At 37.7% G+C, this 20,292-nt stretch overlaps 1 protein-coding gene and 4 pseudogenes across 1 annotated transcript; 1 reads left to right on the forward strand and 4 right to left on the reverse strand.

The window, feature by feature from the left end:
- Positions 1–1,312: 1,312 nt before the first annotated feature.
- LOC147284032 (putative xyloglucan galactosyltransferase GT17 pseudogene) lies at positions 1,313–3,342 on the reverse strand (annotated as a pseudogene).
- A 3,782-nt stretch (positions 3,343–7,124) lies between these two features.
- On the reverse strand, positions 7,125–8,561 carry LOC147284033 (putative xyloglucan galactosyltransferase GT17 pseudogene; annotated as a pseudogene).
- A 1,779-nt stretch (positions 8,562–10,340) lies between these two features.
- LOC147284034 (putative xyloglucan galactosyltransferase GT17 pseudogene) lies at positions 10,341–11,726 on the reverse strand (annotated as a pseudogene).
- A 2,753-nt stretch (positions 11,727–14,479) lies between these two features.
- On the reverse strand, positions 14,480–15,916 carry LOC147284035 (putative xyloglucan galactosyltransferase GT17 pseudogene; annotated as a pseudogene).
- Positions 15,917–19,187: 3,271 nt separating this feature from the next.
- Positions 19,188–20,200, forward strand: LOC147284036 (uncharacterized). The gene is made up of 2 exons (XM_086245498.1): positions 19,188–19,505; positions 19,589–20,200. Exon 2 carries the CDS (start codon positions 19,637–19,639, stop codon positions 20,198–20,200), a length of 564 nt encoding a protein of 187 aa, XP_086101624.1. The 5' UTR covers positions 19,188–19,505; positions 19,589–19,636.
- Positions 20,201–20,292: the final 92 nt, after the last annotated feature.

A 20,292-nucleotide genomic window follows, 5' to 3' on the forward strand; every position in this document is an offset into this window, starting at 1 on the left:
CTTGAAAACTGATGGTGCTTCCTAAAGTCATTCAAGAAGCCTCTTGGTGTTAAATGGATGAATAAAATAAAATTGAACGAAGTGGGGATTGAGAAAGCACAAGGCAAGCTAGACTGGTTCCATTATGAAGAATTGGCAAGCTCGTGGCCATTGAAAACAGTTTGTTTACATTGTCAATAGCCAGCTCAAAGAGGGTATATATGGAAAATACACCACATATTGGTTGTGAAAATTTCAGCTTTCTTAAATGAATTTCTAAAGCAAGAAGATTATGTTGGCAACCATGCAAAAAAGTAGAAGAATGTAAGTAGGCAAATTAGAGTATATAACTCAAAATTAATTAATCGGTAATAAGTGGTGAGGTTTAATTTCTTAAGGGTTATTTGGTAACGTTTTATTAAACTATTTTCATAAAACTATTTTCATACAGGTTGTTTCTAACCCAAATTTTGATTTACACTCAAATTGAACAAATTGCTTCCTTTTTCTCTATGTTTTCACAATTGATTTAGAAAAAGTCAATATCTAGCAAAGAATCGCCTTATAGGTTGAGGCTTGCGGTGCTGTAGCTATGTCTTTCTCTTTCTCTACTGGTGCTTTCTCAACTAAAGTAACACCGTCTCTGTAGCTCCACCAAATAAAGAAATTGGATACAGTGAGAGTCGATCTACCGATCTAGAGGGAGTCTAGAGCATTAAACAAGTGAATTCCGTGTTTCTCATTCGCTTCCCTATTTTCCCAAAACAGTAAAAATGAGCTAAACTCATTTTCGAAATTTACACATAATCCCCGAGTTGTATTTTAAAACTTATTCTTCGTGTTTTCAAAATTGATCCTATCAAACATGTTTTATGGGGTTTTTGAATTTGTAAAACGAAAAATTATTTTTGCAAAATGATACCAAACACACCCTTCTATTTTATATTTTATGTAAGGCTTTATTTTCTTAATGTGGGGGTTCTTTTAAAATACACTCTCTCACATGTAGCATCACTTGAGCCAAAATTATTGGCAATTTTTTGAATGAGGTGAAAGATGACCGTCTAGCCTAATATGTGGATGGTATATGCTTATATATCTTCAAGAAAGTGGAACATCTAACCCAATAATTTTTTGGTCAATAATTTGTAATAGATAGTTATAACTTTCCAAAAATATTTTCTTTCTATTATATAATTGAGGGCTTATATTTCTTCATCTTTTTAAATTGCCCCTAATCAACCAAAACATAAAAAAGCAGTGAAAAACAGAAAGAAAGAAAGAAAAAAAGAAAAAGAAAAAAAAAAAAAGAGGGACGACTGGGAAATTGTGATTGTTGGCAAACAGTGTGTAACTTTTCCCCTGGCTATTAATCAATGAAATATTACAATTCTTTAATCTCGAAAAAGGTATAAATATGATTATTCTTTACAATAAGGAATAACCCAAAAAGCACTAAATAGGTGCGGACTGTCGGCAGGCTGAAGATGGTGAACGTACGTGTCACTTGTCCAAAGTCCCACAGCAATTAATCAATTATTCTCAGTACAATCCACCTGCCAAATATTTAATTAACTTATTAATTATTCAATTTGTTGACATGGTTGGCTAATGATACAAGCGCCACGTGGACAGCGTCCCCAAAGCCAATATCAGTTGCATTTGGGTGCGCGTAAGTGAGACTCGGGATCAAACCAATAAGCTTCTCCCGCATCATCTGGACCTTGTCGCTCGGAATCTTGAGGAGCTCCTCTTCGATTCTCTTACTCGCCTCGCTTTTCTCGTCTATGAACACCGAGTACGCGCTTCTATTTTCAGGTAAAAACCACGCGTACTGAGTGTAAGCCGTGTGGGGCGAAAAGAAAACCGGTACGCAACCCGCCAGCACCGAGTCGAACGTCGACCGCCGAGTGAACGAGTCGCCCGGTGCCTGTAAGCAAAACACGGACTCCCTCATTACTCGCAGCACCTCGCTCGGCTCGTGGCACTTGCTCGCCCCGTGGGACCCACAATTCAAGAGCATGCACCGACTCGACTCGCCGCATTGCTTTATCAACTCGTTCCGAATCGCCGCCTTCTCCAGCCCCTTCCTGGGCCCACCGATGAAGGAGAACAAGTAAGGTCGCTCCATCCTGCGAACCTCGTTCTGCCACGTCAGCATCTCCTGCCACGTGGATGGGTGGAAATAGGAAGGGTAGGGAATGCCGTGCTGGTTGGAGCCTTGCCAAGGGTGTCTCTCTACGGTGAGCACCGACATGTTTTTGACAGCGGGTAAGTTGAGGAGGGTATTGGCGCCGAAGTCGGGCCCACCGGGGGTCCTCATGAAATCCCATGCGGTCCTCCCCAGGGCCATAAAGTGGTCCTTACCGTTGCGCCTCTGCCACCAAGGCTGTGCCTGAATGAAGTCAACCAAGTCAACGGCCAGCTTGTCGCGGGCGGTTACGTTGGGCTCGTGGAACATGCTGGAAGCGTGGAGGCCGCCGTAGAAGGGGACGTAGAAGAGGGAGGCACGTGCGGGGTCCCACGTGCGGCAGGGGTGATTCTCGACGCGCGCGTGGAAGATCATCTCGGCGATGAACTGGTGGGTGGCGAACCAGGAGGCGGTGGAGAGTGGCTGGCCGAGGCCGTGATTGGCGACGTGGGGACACATGTTGGTGTAGACGTTAAGGTTGTGGCAGTGGGTAAGGAGTCCGAGGTTGAATTGGGGCGGCAAGGGGTATACGTAGACTGACACGCTTGTTGGGTCGTCGCACGTGGGAACTATGAATGGGGATTTTGTGGTGGTATGTTGGGGTTGTTGGAGAAGATGAACATCAACATTGGTTGTGGGTTTGGTTATGGTTGTGGGTGGGAACCAAAAGAGGAGAAGAAGCAGCCAAGCAGATAGAAAGACAAAAACGAAGGCACCGAACCTGAGATGGGGATTGTTGAAGAGGGTGATCATCAACTGGGTTTCTTTGTTTTTCGAGTAATGGTATAGTTTCTCTTTCTCCGTCCATGGCTCTTCACTATTACTGGGAGATGTTTGCTTTCGAGAAAACATGGAGAAGAAGAAGATCAATAATTGGTGACTTGGTGTGAGTGACTGATGAGAGAGACTTGAATGCAGTGCAGGAGTGATAGAAAGAGGGAGAGAGAGAGAGAGAGAAGACTTAATTTCTTTGGTGCTCTTTCTTAAAGAAAAGAAGCATAAGAACTGTGTGATGGCTTTAATGGTCTCCAACTGGAGAAGTAGTCAGCAAACTTGGTGAGAAATTAATCAAGAAATTACAAAGAATGGTCAAGTGGGGACGACGGACATGAAACTTGTATATATTGTTCTATTTGTAAAGAGGCCAGACACAAGTGTTTTTGTTGCGTACACCGCAAATTTGGGCACTGTTCAATATTTATATACACAATTTTGGCCTTGGTAGACTCGTAGTCAGTTGCATAATGGTGTATTTTTCTCACTAGATTGACTTTCACTAACTAGAGAGTACTTACCTTGTAAATTTGTTTTTATAAATTAAACATTCAATTTTGTTAGCAAAACCTTTGTAGACTTTGATTTTTAAAACTATTTGTGCTTGTGATCGATCAACTAACTAGTGGTTGAGCAAGTTTCAAATTTAAGCAAGCATTGAGCGCAAATAGAAAACCAACAAAATTTTATGCTTAAAGTTAAAAAACATCTAACGAAAACAAATTATTATGAACAACCCAACAAACTTTTGAGCATTTTGAAAAGCTGATAGTTATAAAACATTTTATATCTGAATGGAAAATAAAAATGTTTTGATGTGTAAGGGCAATTTTGTCCTGTGGCAATAAAAGTATTAATTTTTCTGTGAGGCAATATAAGAACTTAAGGAGTGGGCACAACAAAGGTTACCAAGCCAATAAATGAAAAACAATAATGTTAGTTGTCCCACATTTTTTTTTTTTCATATTTATATCTCACTTGATGTATCATTATTTTACTGGAAAGATTTTTTTTTTTTTTTTTAGGTTTTATTTTTTAATTTTTAGTGTCCAATGTATAAATGTCATGTAAGATGATATAAAATTGTGATATAAAAAATGTGGTAACTGTAGCATTACTGAATTAAAAATTTAAAACCCACCAACTTGAAGTCTTGAATGATACAGAAGGGGACGAGAGCAAATTTACTCACTACCTTAATTTGGTGATGAACATTACCACCCATCTCACCAATTGACACGTGTATTATAAATAAACCATAGTTAATCAACTTAACCACACACAATAAATGCATTCAAATATTTAAAATGATAGAGAGATAAAATTACTAAATAATAAAAAATTCTTATCTTCTTTCAAAAAACTTATTTTAATTTAAGAATAAAACAAAAAGAAATAGAAAACCATCAGCCTCCATTTCCCATACGCAGCAACCCTCCCCTTCCCCTCCATCTTTTCCAGCAACCATTATGCCTCAACTCCGGTGACTCCTCCGCCCGACGCTGGCTGGTCATCACTCTCTCCTCCACTCTCTTTAATTTCTCCATCCAAACAGAAATTGAATCGTTCTCTAAATCCAAACAGAAAAAGAAGAGAAAGAAGAGAAAAATAAAACCAAATATAAAAGAAATGGTGAACGAATATCAAAGAGGATGAGAAAAAGAAACAACACTTTAGATTTGATAAACCCACTTCATATTTGATTTCTCTCATTCGAATCACGACCTTCACTTCAAAAGAAAAAATAAAAAGAGAGAGATGAGGAGAAAAAGAAACAACAGAGGAGTGAAAAGGTGAGGAAGGAAGAGTGGTGGCCGGCCGGGGTTGGGAGAGTGATGACCAACCGGTGTCGGGCAGAGGAGTCGCCGGAGTTCAAACATGATGGTCGCTGGAAAAGATGGAGGGGGAGGGCCGGAGGGGTGGGGTTGCGTATGGGAAATTGGGGCTGATGGTTTTCTATTTTTTCTTTCTTTTATTCTTAAATTAAAATAAGTTTTTGGAAATAAGATAAGAATTTTTATTATTTAATAATTTTCTCTTTCTATCATTTTAAATATTTGAATGCATTTATTGTGTGTGGTTAACTATGGTTAATTAGAGTACAGATGGCAATTGTTGAGATGGGAGGTAATGCTCACCACCAAATTAAGGTGGTGAGCAAATTTGCTCTAGAAGGGGACGACTTGAAAGCACATGCATACGTCTTAATCTTGTTAGAGCAGTTAAACACAATAAAACGTGTAGCGATAAGTATAACTTGTCGAGCTAAAGAAAAATGGAGAATGGAAACGGGATATACTTTGTTTATTTACTTTTTTTTTAGAAAAAAGAGAGTTAGTTCGTGGAACATGTTGTACAACGTGTCTTACAGTCATTGATTGGAATAATTGGAAGAAGAATGAATGACATTGTCGTCTTTGTAGTTTGTAGTATCAATTTTATTCAATACAAAGACATCATCATAAACACATTAAACAAAACATAGTACCGTCATAACAGGCTGGCTGGTGGGCAATTAAATATTACTGCTTATGAACTGGTAGTGTTTTTGCTCCCACCAATTATGTGATCCGCCAATCATAGGGCCAGGCTGATCGCCGAATGGCCCAATATTATATTTATGGCCAAACTTGGGCCAGTTTGTTTCTGCTAAGAGTAGGCTTGACCCAAGCTCAGCCCAAACTCTGTCCTATCTAGATTCTATTTTTTTTTTTGGTTGAAATCTGTCCAAACAATATTCCACCCTAGCTAAAGCCAAATAATTAAAAGGAAAAATTTTAGTTAAAGGACTCCAATTATATCCCATATCTCTATTCAGGATATGAATTTCACTTTGTGTCAACTGAGGGTTGAAACTTTCATTTTGTGTCAATTAAGAACCATGTTTTTTTTTTTTGTTATTTCAACTTTGGCCCGACATTGGACCCATCAAACCTCTACCAAATTCAGCAAACTTATAATTAGTTTAAAGCTATGCATCTCCTCTTTACAACCATATAAAGATCACTCAAATTGGACATTTACAACTTTAGATAATCGGTCCCAAAGTAGGGTACCCGAAATTGTCCAATCGGACCTTTGAGAAAATATCTGGAAAATTAGACAGTTTTGGGAACCCTACTTTGTGGCCGATTATATGGAGTTGTAAAAGCCAGATTTGGGTGATTTTTATATGGTTGTAAAGAGGAGATGCATAGATTTAAACCCAGTATAAGTTAATTTGTTGAATTTGATGAAGGTTTGATGAGTTCAATGTCGGGCCAAAGATGAGATAAAACTGAAAAAAACAGAGTCCTTAATTGACACAAAATGAAAGTTTCATTCCTTGACACAAAGTGAAATTCATATCCTGAATAGAGATATGAGATATAGTTGGAGTCTTTTAGTTAAAATTTTTCCTAATTAAAAAGCATGGGCCTTTAGGAATGTTGGCATTTAATTAGTCTTAAAATGATGATAGTCTTGTCAGATAATTCTCCAATAGTCCAATATATACATATACACGCCGCTTTAAATGCGCACGTTAAAACGTATACTTGAAAGATTGTTTGAATATATGCTTACTCAAGTGTGCACATACGCGCATCTGAAGTTTATATATATATATTATTTATGACTAAATTGTGCAGACAAATATAGTCTATCAGATAAAATTGAAATGATGATGGCAATAAAATGACTAAAAAAATTTCAATTTCTTTAAATGATGTTATAAAACATAAACAGTTTTGATCATTAATTGAATTGTAGGCTAGTTTGGTAAAACATTCATTCTTCCAAAATTATCCATATATTGTAAATAAAAATGCCATTTACAAGAAATTTTTCTTAAAACAGATCAATTTGTAAAATTACCCACAACCACATGCAATACGAAGTTGTTCATGAGCCAACTTCTGTTTAAGAAAAAATAAATATGAAAATTAAGAAGAAAAAAACCCATATGTACGTTAATTAGTACAATAAGAATTTTTATTGTAAATGAGGATATCCTTACTTAAAACTTCCTCTACATATAAACTCCTAGTGTATTTTATTAAATTTAAAAATTAAAACTACTGTGGTACATATTATCATAAATCAACCAATGACTTTTTTCCCACCACACCCTAGTTTGCTTTTAACTCTTTATCACATTTAAATTACAACTATATGTGTGGTGTATTTGGTATCGGATTAATTAATTAATTAATATTTTTTTGACTAGGTTGGCCAATGATACAAGTGCAACATCGACAGCATCCCGAAACCCAAAATTGGTTGCATTGGGGTGGGCATAAGTGAGACTTGGGATCAAATCTATAAGCTTTTTACGCATCATCTTAACCTTTGCGCTCGAAATCTTCATCAGCTCCTCTTCTATTCTTTTACTTGCATTGCTTTTCTCATCTATGTACACCGAGTACGTGCTTCTATCCTCAGGTAAATACCATGCATACTGAGTGTAAGCCGTGTGGGGCGAAACGAAAACCGGTATGCAACCCGCAAGCACCGAGTCAAACGTTGACCGCCGAGTGGCCGAGTCACCGGGTGCTTGTAAGCAAAACTGGGACCGAGTCATCACCCTCATCACCTCTCTAGGCCGGAAGCACTTCCCTTTCCCTTTAGACTCGGCACAATTTAAAAGCACGCAACGAGTCGACTCACCGCATTGCCTTTTCAACTCGTTCCTGATAACCACTCTATTCTTTCTGGGTGCACCAACGAAACAAAACAAGTGGGGTCGCTTCAGTCGCCTCATCTTGCTCTGCCACGTCACCATTTCCTGCCACGTGGAGGGGTGAAAATAGGAGGGGTAGGGTATGCCATGCTGGTACGACATCAACGGATGTCGTTCTATGATCAGCACCGACATGTTTTTCAACGCGGGTAGTTTGAGGAGGTCGTTGGGTCTGTGAACGTCGGAGGAGGAGTCATTGTTTAAAAGTCCCATGAAATCCCATACGACAGTCCCCAGGGCCATAAAGTGGTCCCTACCATTGTGCCTCTGCCACGTAGGCTGGGCCCGAACATACTCAGCCATGCGGACTGCGAGCTGGTTGCGAGCTGTGGCGTTGGCTTGGTAGTACGTTTTGAAAGAGTACAAGCCGGCGTAGAAGGGGACGTAGAAGAGGGAGGCACGTGCGGGGTCCCACGTGCGGCAGGGGTGGTTGGACAGACGAGCGTGGAAGATGATCTCCGCCGTGAACTGGTTGGTGTAGAACCAGCTGGTGGCGTTGGGATGTAGCGGCTGGCCGAGTCCAGAATTCGCCATGTGGGGACACATGTTGATGCGCATGCTTAGGTTGTTGCACTGGTCGAGGAGTCCGAGGTTGAATTGCGGTGGCAGAGTGTACACGTAGACTGACATGCTTGGGTCGCACGTGGGGACTGTGAATGGTGATTTTGCGGTAGGGGTAATGTTGTTGTTGATTTGGGATTTATGATCAAGTGGCATGGGGAGTACTATAGCGTGGTGTTGTTGTTGTTCTTGTACGACGTCGTTTTTGGGTGTGGGTGGGAACCAGAAGGTGACTAGAATAAGCCAACAGAGGACAAGGAGAAGCCAAGCAGTTGATAGGGAGACAAAAAGGAGTGCACCCCATCTGATGATGAAGGGAATATTGAGCTGGGACATGGAGTGTAATATTTCATTATTTCTTGGGTAATAGTGTAGTTTCGCTCTCTCCATCTCTGGAGTTGTGGGTTTTTGCTCTCGGGAAAACGTGAACATGCAACAAGAAGATCGAAGAGATCAACAGAAGAATATGGTTTTGGTGGTGAGTAGAGAACAACTTTTCTGCGCTTGATCTCAACACTAATAAACGGCCATGAAGGTTCTATATATCTATTGTTCTAGTGTAGGAGGCCTGCCAGTCACATTCTTTTGGTGTTTTTTTTTGGTTCATTGGAATTTAGTTACCAAAGAAAAGAGTTGATAAGCTTTTTTATTAGCTTTTTGTATCACTCTTTTCTGTGGTGGGCACATGCAGCCAATCTCCGCAGTATTTGAATATAATTATGTAGACAATTTTACTCTTCTTTGTAAAAAGCATCCTGTACGTATATGATCCAGCCTAGTCCATAATAATGACATGATCTAGATTGATTTTTCTTTTGGTACTGATCTAGATTGATTTTTACTCGAGTACTGTTTGTTCTTTTCTTTTTAAAGAAAACATGCATTCACTTGTGTTCATAAATTATTTTCCTAACAGATTTCTACTTATGTTTTTGTAATTCTTAAGTTCTTCCAAAACATTTTAGGATTTTGATTTCAAAATTTACTTGTTCTTTTAAGAAAATATTTTTATTTTCTATTAAATTACACTTTTTGTTGCTATTAGTTTATATTTTATTTTAAAATTTTTAATTCAATATATTAGTCTTTTGATGTTTTATCACTTGTTAATTAATTCTTTTAGAATTTTAGTTGGCAAAGGACACTATTGGGGTTTTTGAAGGTTAAGTAATCAGTAGTGCTACATATACCACATTTTTATACCATAATTTCATACCACCTTATGTGGCAACTTATATGGCATTCATACATTGAATATTAAAAAATAAAAAGAAAAACCCAAAAAGGAAAAGAAAAACTTTGTCCAATAAAGTAATGACACGTCAGATGGTATAAAAATGTGGTATAAAAATGTGGTAAGTATAGCATTATTCTTAAGTAATCTTCCAGCTTTATATATATACATAGATAATTCATTTGGACAAAAACAATGAGTTAATGAGGAAGGATACATGCCGATGACCATTTGGTCCAGTGGAAGGCGGTCGGTCTCCTTTTTGTGAGAGAATGTTCTGAATTCAAAACTCATGGACAACAATTGTTGATAAAAAAAAAAAAAAAAAAAAAAAGAGGAAGGGTACATAAATAAAATTAATAAATCAATATGAAACACAAAATTTAATCTTATGGAATCTCATCCATCCTATAAATTCAATAGTAACAACCATTATTTGTGATTCAATGATGATTTTGGCCATGTACCAAAACTATTGAGATTTTAGCCATGTACTCTACAAGTCGTTAGTAATTCATAAATGATTTTCTCTATGTACTTTACAAATCATGATGGACAAAAATGCTAACATATCCTTGAATTGTAATGATTTGTAAAGTGTAATCTCAAAATTATAACAATTGAAATTACATAACCAAAGTGGAACCTAGCTCAAATTACATGGGCTAAAAGTGAACATTAGCCATAAAAATATGCACCATTGGATTAATTATCTAATGGCTCTTATAAAATAGTGGCTCATATTACACATTCTGAAATAATGAGTTTAATGTCCATTTAGTGGTTGTTAGGTATAATGGCATACGTTGTAAATAATTGAAAAACGTATGAACAAGAGAATCCATTTTTATTACTCGAAATTCCAATGTCCAATTAATTAACTAATTTAGTTTGTTGACGAGGTTGACCAACGATACAAGTGCAACGTCGACAGCATCCTTAAACCCCAAATTAGTCGCATTGGGGTGTGCATAAGTGAGACTTGGGATCAAATCTATAATGTTTTCACGCATCATCTCAACCTTGTCGCTCGGAATCTTCATCAGCTCATTTTCTATTCGTTTACTCACATTAATAATGCTTTTCTGATCTAAATACACAGAGTATGTGCTTACATCCTCAGGCAAAAACCACGCATACTGAGTGTATGCCGTGTGGGGAGAAAAGAAAACCGGAATGCAACCGGCAAGCACCGAGTCAAACGTTGACCGCCGAGTCGCCGTGTCACCGGGCGGTTGTAAGCAGAACACGGACTCCGTCATCACCCTCACCACCTCACTGGCCTGCCAGCACTTGGCTTTCCCACTCCCAGCGCAGTTTAAGAGGAAGCAAAGAGTCGACTCGCTGCATTGCCTTATCAACTCGTTCCGAATATTCCCCTCGTAATTTCTAGGCGCACCAACGAAAGAAAACAAGTGGGGTCGCTCCAATCGCCTCATCTTGTTCTGCCACGTCACCATCTCCTGCCACGTGGAGGGGTGGAAGTAGGAAGGGTAGGGTATACCGTGCTGGTTCGACAGGGGTGGATGTGTCTCGATAATCAGCGCCGACATGTTTTTCATAGCGGGTAGTGTTAGGAGGGAGTTGGCTCCGTTGTCGTACGAGACATTAATATAGTTCCCCATGAAATTCCATACGACTGTCCCCAGGGTCATAAAGTGGTCCCTACCATTGTACTTCTGCCACGTAGGCTGGGCCTGAATGTAGTCAGCCAAGCCAACCGCGAGCTCGTTGCGAGCCGTGGCGTTAGGTTCCTTGAATGTCTTCAACGAGTAAAAGCCGCCGTAGAAGGGGACGTAGAAAAGGTTGGCACGTGCGGGGTCCCAGGTGCGACAAGGGTGGTTCAACACACGTGCGTGGAAGATGATCTCTGCCGTGAACTGGTTGGTGGCGAACCAGCTTGTGGAGGAATCGTTGGGAATAATCAGTGGTTGGCCGAGTCCAGAATTTGCCACTTCAGCACACATGTTCATGTGCATCCTTAGCTTGTTGCACTGGTCGAGGAGTCCGAGGTTGAATTGCGACGGCAGAGTGTGCACGTAGACCGACAGGCTTGGGTCGTCGCACGTGGGGCCTACTGGGAATGCTGATTTGGCGACGGTAAAGTTGCCGATGATCATGTGGTGGCGTTGTTGTTGGACGACGTCGTAAAGAAGCCAAGCAACTGATAGGAAGACAAAAAGGAGAGCACCGCACCTGATGAAGTGAAATATTGCTTTGTTTTTTGGGTACTTATAGATTGCCTTGTCTCTCTCAACTTCCCCCATTGTTGGAGGTGTTTGATTTGGGGAAAAAATGAAGAACAACAACAATAATAAGAGAAATTAACAAGAATATGGTTTTGGTGGTGATCGACTGTGTGATACAGAACAACTTCTCTGCCAGTGATCGATCATCACATGCATGAAGGTTCTATATATTGTTCTACTATAGGAGGCCACTCACATTTTTTGTTTTACACCAACAATCTTAGCACTATTTGAGGCCAGACACAAGTGTTTTTGTTGCGTACACAGCAAATTTTGGCACTGTTCAATATTTATATAGACAATTTTGGCCTTCATACATTCGCAGTCAGTGGCATAATTTTCATTAGAATAAATTATTTTGTATAACACATGTTATATTTTCGTCACTAAATTGACTTCCATTAACTAGAGAGTACTTACCTTGTAAATTTGTTTTTATAAATTAAACATTCAATTTTGTTAGCAAAACCTTTGTAGACTTTGATTTTTAAAACTATTTGTACTTGTGATCGATCAACTAACTAGTGGTTGAGCAAGTTTCAAATTTAAGCAAGCATTGAACGCAAACTTAGAAAACCAACAAAATTTTATGCTTAAAGTTAAAAAACATCTAACGAAAACAAATTATTATGAACAACCCAACAAACTTTTGAGCATTTTGAAATTTTGATAGTTATAAAACATTTTATATCTGAATGGAAAATAAAAATGTTTTGATGTGTAAGGGCAATTTTGTCCTGTGGCAATAAAAGTATTAATTTTTCTGTGAGGCAATATAAGAACTTAAGGAGTGGGCACAACAAAGGTTACCAAGCCAATAAATTAAACATTTAAAACCCACCAACTTGAAGTCTTGAATGAGACAGAAGGGGACGAGAGCAAATTCACCACCTTAATTTGGTGGTGAGCATTACCACCCATCTCACCAATTGACATATGAATTATAAATAAACCATAGTTAACAACTTAACCACAAACAATAAATGCATTCAAATATTTAAAATGATAGAGAGATAAAATTACTAAATAATAAAAAATTCTGGGGCCGGAGGGGTGGGGTTGCGTATGAGAAATTGGGGCTGATGGTTTTCTATTTTTTCTTTCTTTTATTCTTAAATTAAAATAAGTTTTTGGAAATAAAATAAGAATTTTTATTATTTAATAATTTTCTCTTTCTATCATTTTAAATATTTGAATGCATTTATTGTGTGTGGTTAACTATGATTAATTAGAATACAGATGACAATTGTTGAGATGGGAGGTAATGCTCACCGCCAAATTAAGGTGGTGAGCAAATTTGCTCTCGAAGGGGACGACTTGAAAGCACATGCATACGTCCAGGTGTCTTAATCTTGTTAGAGCAGTTAAACACAATGAAACGTGTAGCGACAAGTATAACTTGTCGAGCTAAAGAAAAATGGAGAATGGAAACGGGATATATTTTGTTTATTTACTTTTTTTTTTAGAAAAAAGAGAGTTGGTTCGTGGACCATGTTGTACAACGTGTCTTACAGTCATTGATTGGGGAATAATTGGAAGAAGAATGAATGACATTGTCGTCTTTGTAGTTTGTAGTATCAATTTTATTCAATACAAAGACATCATCATAAACACATTAAACAAAACATAGTACCGTCATAACAGGCTGGCTGGTAGCTTGAAAGGGCAATTAAATATTACTGCTTATGAACTGGTAGTGTTTTTGCTCCCACCAATTTTGTGATCCGCCAAGGAAACTAGACCAGAATACCCTTGTTTCCTTGAACTAGTGTTGCAAGTGTGTAATTAAGAATCAGTTTTATCTGGTTTTGTAAGATGAAATAGAGGCACATGTGGTGGTGTACAGCATATGATAGACCACATTTCTTTTCAGATCGATCAACAGTTCACATCTTCTCATCGGACCTTTGAGAAAATATCTGGAAAATTAGACAATTTTGGGAACTTTACTTTGGGGCCGATTATATGGAGTTGTAAAGGCCAGATTTGGGTGATTTTTATATGGTTGTAAAGAGGAGATGCATAGATTTAAACACAGTATAAGTTTGTTGAATTTGGTGAAGGTTTGATGAGTTCAATGTCGGGCCAAAGATGAGATAAAACTGAAAAAAACAGAATCCTTAATTGACACAAAATGAAAGTTTCATTCCTTGACACAAAGTGAAATTCATATCCTAAACAGAGACATGAGATATAGTTGAAGTCCTTTAGTTAAAAATTTTCCTAATTAAAAAGCATGGGCCTTTAGGAATTTTGGCATTTAATTAGTCTTAAAATGATGATAGTCTTGTTAGATAATTCTCCAATTGTCCAATATATACATATACACGCCGCTTTAAATGCACACATTAAAACGTATACTTGAAGATTGTTTGAATGCTTACTCAAGTGTGCACATCCGCCCACTTGAAGTTTATATATATATATTATTTATGACTAAATTGTGCAGACAAATACAGTCCATCACATAAAATTGAAATAATGATGGCAATAAAATGACTAAATAAATTAAAAATAACCCATATGTACGTTAATTAGTACAATAAGAATTTTTATTGTAAATGAGGATATCCTTACTTAAAACTTCCTCTACATATAAACTCCTAGTGTATTTTATTAAATTTAAAAATTAAAACTACTGTGCTACATATTATTATAAATCAACCAATGACTTTTTCCCACCACACCCTAGTTTGCTTTTAACTCTTTATCACATTTAAATTACAACTATATGTGTGGTGTATTTGGTATCGGATTAATTAATTAATTAATTAATTAATTATTATTTTTTTGACTAGGTTGGCCAATGATACAAGTGCAACATCGACAGCATCCCGAAACCCAAAATTGGTTGCATTGGGGTGGGCATAAGTGAGACTTGGGATCAAATCTATAAGCTTTTTACGCATCATCTTAACCTTTGCGCTCGAAATCTTCATCAGCTCCTCTTCTATTCTTTTACTTGCATTGCTTTTCTCATCCATGTACACCGAGTACGTGCTTCTATCCTCAGGTAAATACCATGCATACTGAGTGTAAGCCGTGTGGGGCGAAACGAAAACCGGTATGCAACCCGCAAGCACCGAGTCAAACGTTGACAGCCGAGTGGCCGAGTCACCGGGTGCTTGTAAGCAAAACTGGGACCGAGTCATCACCCTCATCACCTCTCTAGGCCGGAAGCACTTCCCTTTCCCTTTAGACTCGGCACAATTTAAAAGCACGCAACGAGTCGACTCACCGCATTGCCTTTTCAACTCGTTCCTGATAACCACTTTATTTTTTCTGGGTGCACCAACGAAACAAAACAAGTGGGGTCGCTTCAGTCGCCTCATCTTGCTCTGCCACGTCACCATCTCCTGCCACATGGAGGGGTGAAAATAGGAGGGGTAGGGTATGCCATGCTGGTACGACATCAACGGATGTCGTTCTATGATCAGCACCGACATGTTTTTCAACGCGGGTAGTTTGAGGAGGTCGTTGGGTCTGTGAACGTCGGAGGAGGAGTCATTGTTTAAAAGTCCCATGAAATCCCATACGACGGTCCCCAGGGCCATAAAGTGGTCCCTACCCTTGTGCCTCTGCCACGTAGGCTGGGCCCGAACATACTCAGCCATGCCGACTGCGAGCTGGTTGCGAGCTGTGGCGTTGGCTTGGTAGTACGTATTGAAAGAGTACAAGCCGGCGTAGAAGGGGACGTAGAAGAGGGAGGCACGTGCGGGGTCCCACGTGCGGCAGGGGTGGTTGGACAGACGAGCGTGGAAGATGATCTCCGCCGTGAACTGGTTGGTGTAGAACCAGCTGGTGGCGTTGGGATGTAGCGGCTGGCCGAGTCCAGAATTCGCCACGTGGGGACACATGTTGATGCGCATGCTTAGGTTGTTGCACTGGTCGAGGAGTCCAAGGTTGAATTGCGGTGGCAGAGTGTACACGTAGACTGACATGCTTGGGTCGCACGTGGGGACTGTGAATGGTGATTTTGCGGTAGGGGTAATGTTGTTGTTGATTTGGGATTTATGATCAAGTGGCATGGGGAGTACTATAGCGTGGTGTTGTTGTTGTTCTTGTACGACGTCGTTTTTGGGTGTGGGTGGGAACCAGAAGGTGACTAGAATAAGCCAACAGAGGACAAGGAGAAGCCAAGCAGTTGATAGGGAGACAAAAAGGAGTGCACCCCATCTGATGATGAAGGGAATATTGAGCTGGGACATGGAGTGTAATATTTCATTATTTCTTGGGTAATAGTGTAATTTCGCTCTCTCCATCTCTGGAGTTGTGGGTTTTTGCTCTCGGGAAAACGTGAACATGCAACAAGAAGAACGAAGAGATGGACAGAAGAATATGGTTTTGGTGGTGAGTAGAGAACAACTTTTCTGCGCTTGATCTCAACACTAATAAACGGCCATGAAGGTTCTATATATCTATTGTTCTAGTGTAGGAGGCCTGCCAGTCACATTCTTTTGGTGTTTTTTTTTGGTTCATTGGAATTTAGTTACCAAAGAAAAGAGTTGATAAGCTTTTTTATTAGCTTTTTTTATCACTCTTTTCTGTGGTGGGCACATGCAGCCAATCTCCGCAGTATTTGAATATAATTATGTAGACAATTTTACTCTTCTTTGTAAAAAGCATCCTGTACGTATATGATCCAGCCTAGTCCATAATAATGACATGATCTAGATTGATTTTTCTTTTGGCACTGATCTAGATTGATTTTTACTCGAGTACTGTTTGTTCTTTTCTTTTTATAGAAAACATGCATTCACTTGTGTTCATAAATTATTTTCCTAAGAGATTTCTACTTATGTTTTTGTAATTCTTAAGTTCTTCCAAAACATTTTAGGATTTTGATTTCAAAATTTATTTGTTCTTTTAAGAAAATATTTTTCTTTTCTATTGAATTACACTTTTTGTTGCTATTAGTTTATATTTTATTTTAAAATTTTTAATTCAATATATTAGTCTTTTGATGGTTTATCACTTGTTAATTAATTCTTTTAGAATTTTAGTTGGCAAAGGACACTATTGGGGTTTTCGAAGGTTAAGTAATCTTCCAGCTTTATATATATATACATAGATAATTCATTTGGACAAAAACAATGAGTTAATGAGGAAGGATACATGCCGATGACCATTTGGTCTAGTGGAAGGCGGTAGGTCTCCTTTTGGTGAGAGAATGTTTTGAATATGGACAACAATTATTGAAAAAAAAAAAAGGAGGAAGGGTACATAAATAAAATTAATAAATCAATATGAAACACAAAATTTAATCTTATGGAGTCTCATCCACCCTATAAATTCAATAGTAACAACCATTATTTGTGATTCAATGATGATTTTGGCCATGTACCTAAACTATTGAGATTTTGGCCATATACTCTACAAGCGGTTAGGCCCCATTTGGTATTGTGTTTTTAGACTAAAAATCACTTATTTTGACAATTTTGAACTGGAGGCCCGTTTGGTTAAGAAATGAACATCAGCTTTTTTTCAAAATTCCACCCCATTGGCAGAGATTTTAAAAAGTTGCCCAAGGATGCTTTCATAATTTACGTTGGAAATAATCAGGGAGAAACCGGTTATTTGGTTTAATGAAACTTTTGAAATGCCTAAATTGTCCTTATCAATTAGAACAATTTACAAGTAAAGCCATATATATATATCCTGTATTACGTACGCGCCATCTCTTCAACCCAAGGCGCGCAGACTGCGCAGTTATTCTCCCTTTAGCTCTTCTTCTCTTCTTCTTTTTTTTTGACGGGTTCTACACTCTAGAAGCCGAAGAACCCAGGTATCTCTTATATTTTATCATTAATCTTTCTTGCTCTGTTCTTATTTGCTCTCAAAAACCCATTGCCTAATCGTTTCTTATTTGCTCTGTTCTTATACACATATAACTTTGTGGGGTTTTATATGTTATCTTCTATTCTCTTCAAAATCGATATCTTGCTCTGTTCTTATTTGCTCTCACAAACTCACTGCCTAATCGTTTCTTGATTTCTGAATTTGGAAATCCTATTAACAATTATTTATTTATTTTTTTTAATTTATGTTCTGAGTTATTGAGTGGTTTTTTTTTTATTCAATTTTTTTTGTCTCTCAACTCTCAATTCTCAATTCTCAGAAGTTATATGTGTATTTGTAAGTCTTGGATATATTTTGGTGTTTCCAGTTTGCTTTTGAATGTTCTTGTGGTCCTAGACAAGGATAAATTCAACCACTTTGTTAACTAATTGTGAATCTTATGTCAGCATGAGTTTTAAATCCACAATTTGGAGACGTTTCAATTTTCTTTCTGGTTTCCCCCATTTCGTATGCAGTCCATCAAAATGTCATCTTATCATGGTTTGGGTTTCCATGTCTACATGTTGGGGCTCCATGTGATCTCTGTTCACTTCACACATTGTTTCTAGGTGCTGTGGTATTCTTAGCTAGTGCTTTGGTTATGAATTTTTTTTCTTTTCTTGAGAATAGAGTATAGGTGGATGTCAAAATGTGTGGAAATTTTGTTTTCCTTACGATTAGTGTCCTCATTAGAGGGTACATATGTGTTAGATATCAATTTACATACATATTGTACTGAAAATTTTTTCACTTGCATACATGTGAATTATGTAGATTTATGTGGAGTACTCACTCAATGTTTGGCAGTACACCCATACATAATATATATCTATCAAGGCATTATAACTCATCCTAGATTGTCCCTCACAGAAGTAGCCAATAGAGCTCTTGGATCAAAAGCTTGAGCTTCATGCCAAAATACAAAAGACTTGTATAATTGCTTATACTACTCCTGAAAGGCCAAAACCACACAACATGTGCAAAATTTCAATGTTGGCCAAAAAGTGAAGATATATGGATCGATTCTTTTGTCTTGCCAACTCCAAAGCTCAATAATGTGAACAATTTGCTCAACCATCTTTCTCTACAACTTCTTTAATTAATGGTTGAAATTATAACCATAATATAAATTATGTTCAAGCTTCTGGCTCTATTAATTTCTATTATTTGCAGTTGAGCAGTATGTATCATAGACTGTAGTACATAACTCAAAATTTGGAAACATAAGAAAAATTAATCTTCAGTTGTTTATTTGTATTTTTTTAGAAGTATAATTTTTGTTTACTTTTATGAAACATTCATCTCATGTTCCTCAAGAATGATAATGTGATTTGTATTCAAATAGTGCATCCATAAATTTTTGGTCCTCTTGACTCTTGATACATGATTTATAATTTTTGATGGTTTTGTTCTTTGGTTTTATTGAGTTTTGTTGGTTTTTGTTTTGGTGTAATTATTTGATGGGTCCATGGCGTTCACTTTTGGCAAAGGTAGTGTTATACCAACAAAAATGTTCCTAGCTACTTCCTATCAATAATTATAATTAGTTAGCAATACTATGTAACTATGTTAAGCTTGGTTATATATATACACGCATAGATGGGAAATAAGGATAATAATAGCAACAGTACTGCAAATGTTGGAAGTGGATCCCGAACTTCGGCAATATGGAATCCTCCAACTATAGCTATATTATGTGATCTGTGTATTAAGGAGGTGAATGCAGAAAATCATCCTGGTACTCATTTTAATAAAATTGGATGGGAAAGGTTGGTTGCAAATATTAATAAAGAGATAGAAAAACAATATGATACATCACAATTGAAGAATAAGTGGGATGCACTCAAAATTGAATAGAAACTGTGGAAAGAACTAATTGGGAAGGAAACCGGTCTCGGGTGGAATACGACTAGAAATATTGTTGATGCATCTGATGAATGGTGGCAAAACAAAATTCAGGTGTGTAAACTTATTACTTTTTAATGTTTTGTTTTTATTATAGTATGAATTCATAATAATGGTCACATATCTTTAAATTTCAGGTAAATTCGAAGTATGCAAAATTTCGTAAGAAGGGCATTAATCCTGATATGATGGAGAAGTTAGATAGGATGTTCATGAACACCACTGGCACCGGTAAGCACGCTTGGGCACCTTCATCTGGTGCACTTCCAATAGAAAGTGAAGGGGATCCCAGGGATGATGTCATTGCAGTTGAAGATAGTGGTGATTCAGATGAGTTCATCAAAATTGAAACTAATGATCAAGTTGTGAAAAGTATTGAAGAAAGGGGCAAAAAGAGAGCAACTAATCCAATTGATACACAAGTTAAGAAAGGAAGGAAAGGTAAAGTAGTTGTTGTAGGGGGAGGGAAGGTAGGAGGTGCTGCAAAATTATCTCAACAAATTGATCGACTTGTTGATGTAGTTGGAAATAGAAGTGCTCCAGTATCATTGAATACATGTTTACAGGGTAGTAGTATTCTTGAAGTGATGCAAGCAGTTGAAACTCTACCTGGAGTAGAGCCTGGTAGCAAGTTGTGGTGGTTTGCAACTCAGTTATTCATATCTCAAGAGAAGAGAGAGATGTTTTCTTTCATGAAAGATTCTGACCTCAAGCTACAGTTTCTTAATCATGAATTAGCTAACAAATAAGTAGGAGAGATCGACTATTTTATTTTTTTAAAGACATGATTTGCTTATTTTGTGTTTATTTTATATTATGTTATTGACATTATTGTTTGAAT

This window comes from Dryas octopetala, chromosome 5 (assembly GCF_963921425.1).
Source record: "Dryas octopetala chromosome 5, drDryOcto1.1, whole genome shotgun sequence".
NCBI classification, from domain to species: Eukaryota; Viridiplantae; Streptophyta; class Magnoliopsida; order Rosales; family Rosaceae; genus Dryas; species Dryas octopetala.